General features: G+C 55.3%; 1 protein-coding gene across 1 annotated transcript in view; it reads left to right on the top strand.

Annotated features, from left to right (window-relative positions):
* Positions 1 to 1,220, top strand: part of CAPN11 (calpain 11) — an 11,058-nt gene that overhangs the window by 1,915 nt on the left and 7,923 nt on the right. The window contains exon 3 of the mRNA XM_025042877.1: positions 1,077 to 1,195. Within this exon, the coding sequence (XP_024898645.1) occupies positions 1,077 to 1,195 (119 nt within the window). The remainder of the gene's footprint in view (positions 1 to 1,076; positions 1,196 to 1,220) is intronic.

Genomic DNA, 1,220 nt, shown 5'->3' with positions numbered 1-1,220 from the left:
GTCTGGGGTATCAAGCACAGAAGCTTTGGGCTCCCTCAGCCCGTTCTCCCGGAGGCTCCCAGGGACAGTCCCAAGAAATTGCTTCCTCCTTAAGCCTGGTCCTATTTCACAGGTTCCTCCAAAACCCTCATTGCAGCTTTAGGGAAAAGGCCAGGGTGGGCTTCCTCTGTGGATGAATTCTGTCTTGGTTGTGTGGCAGAGAATGTGGTGGGGTATGGGAAGGGCAGAGGCCAAGGAGACCTCAAGTCCCACAGCAACCCCTGAGGCTTACTAGGCTGGAGCAGCCCGTGCTATTGAAGGAAAAAAATGGCTTCTCTCTAGGTTCCTTTTTGGCAGTGGTGGATTGCAGTGTCTTTAACCCTCCTTTCACACCCTCTGCCTCCCTCCTGGGTACTTCAGGCAACCAGAGGTCACTGGTAATCACAGGAGCTGTCCCAGTGCCCTCAGCCTCAGCCTGGCCCAAAGCACTCACACGAGGCACTGCCTGCCCCACCGCCTCAGCCCATGGGGTCTGAGATATCCAGGAGAGGGATGGCAACAGATGACCTCAGACCAGGCATACTGCCTCTGTGCCCAAAGCCCAGCCCAGAGACCCTGGGGTACAGACTGAGCCCCTTGAGTCTCCAGTATTACGTGGGTGACACCAGGGAGAGACGTCTTGGTCGCGACACCAGTGTAGTCTTGGGGTGGAGGTGGGGAGCCATGGGGGAAGGTGACTGGATTTGTTTGAGGGATGAGAGATGACTGGCTCTCTCCCAAAGAAAACAGCTCCAGAGTGAGGAGCAAGGCCAAGTCCAAAAAGTCCTCCTCCTCAAATCCCAAAGCAAAAGCGTCTGGTTCTAATTTGTAAATCTTTCACTTAACAGAAATGGTAGAGAAACTTACACTCCCATTCCTCACCCCACCCCGACCCGGAGCCTGTTCCTTCATCCCTGCCTCTCCCTGCTTGCTTCCTTAGCAGGAAGGCCAGCTGGGGAGGGGACCACGGAACCCACTCCTGCTCTTCAAGGTCTTGGATTCCGGGACTTACATAAACGTGAGAGTGCTCAGGGGGAAGCCCCTGCCTGTCTTTCCAGGGGACTGCTGGCTGCTGGCTGCCATCGGCTCCCTTACCACGTGTCCCAAACTGCTGTACCGCGTGGTACCCAAGGGACAGAGCTTCAAGAAGAACTATGCTGGCATATTCCATTTTCAGGTGAAGCGCTGTTTGAGCCAGAGTT

This window comes from Pteropus alecto, unplaced genomic scaffold (assembly GCF_000325575.1).
Source record: "Pteropus alecto unplaced genomic scaffold, ASM32557v1 scaffold7, whole genome shotgun sequence".
Lineage (NCBI taxonomy): Eukaryota > Metazoa > Chordata > Mammalia > Chiroptera > Pteropodidae > Pteropus > Pteropus alecto.
Note: the sequence above shows the minus strand (reverse complement) of the source record. Positions and strands in the feature narration are given on the sequence as shown.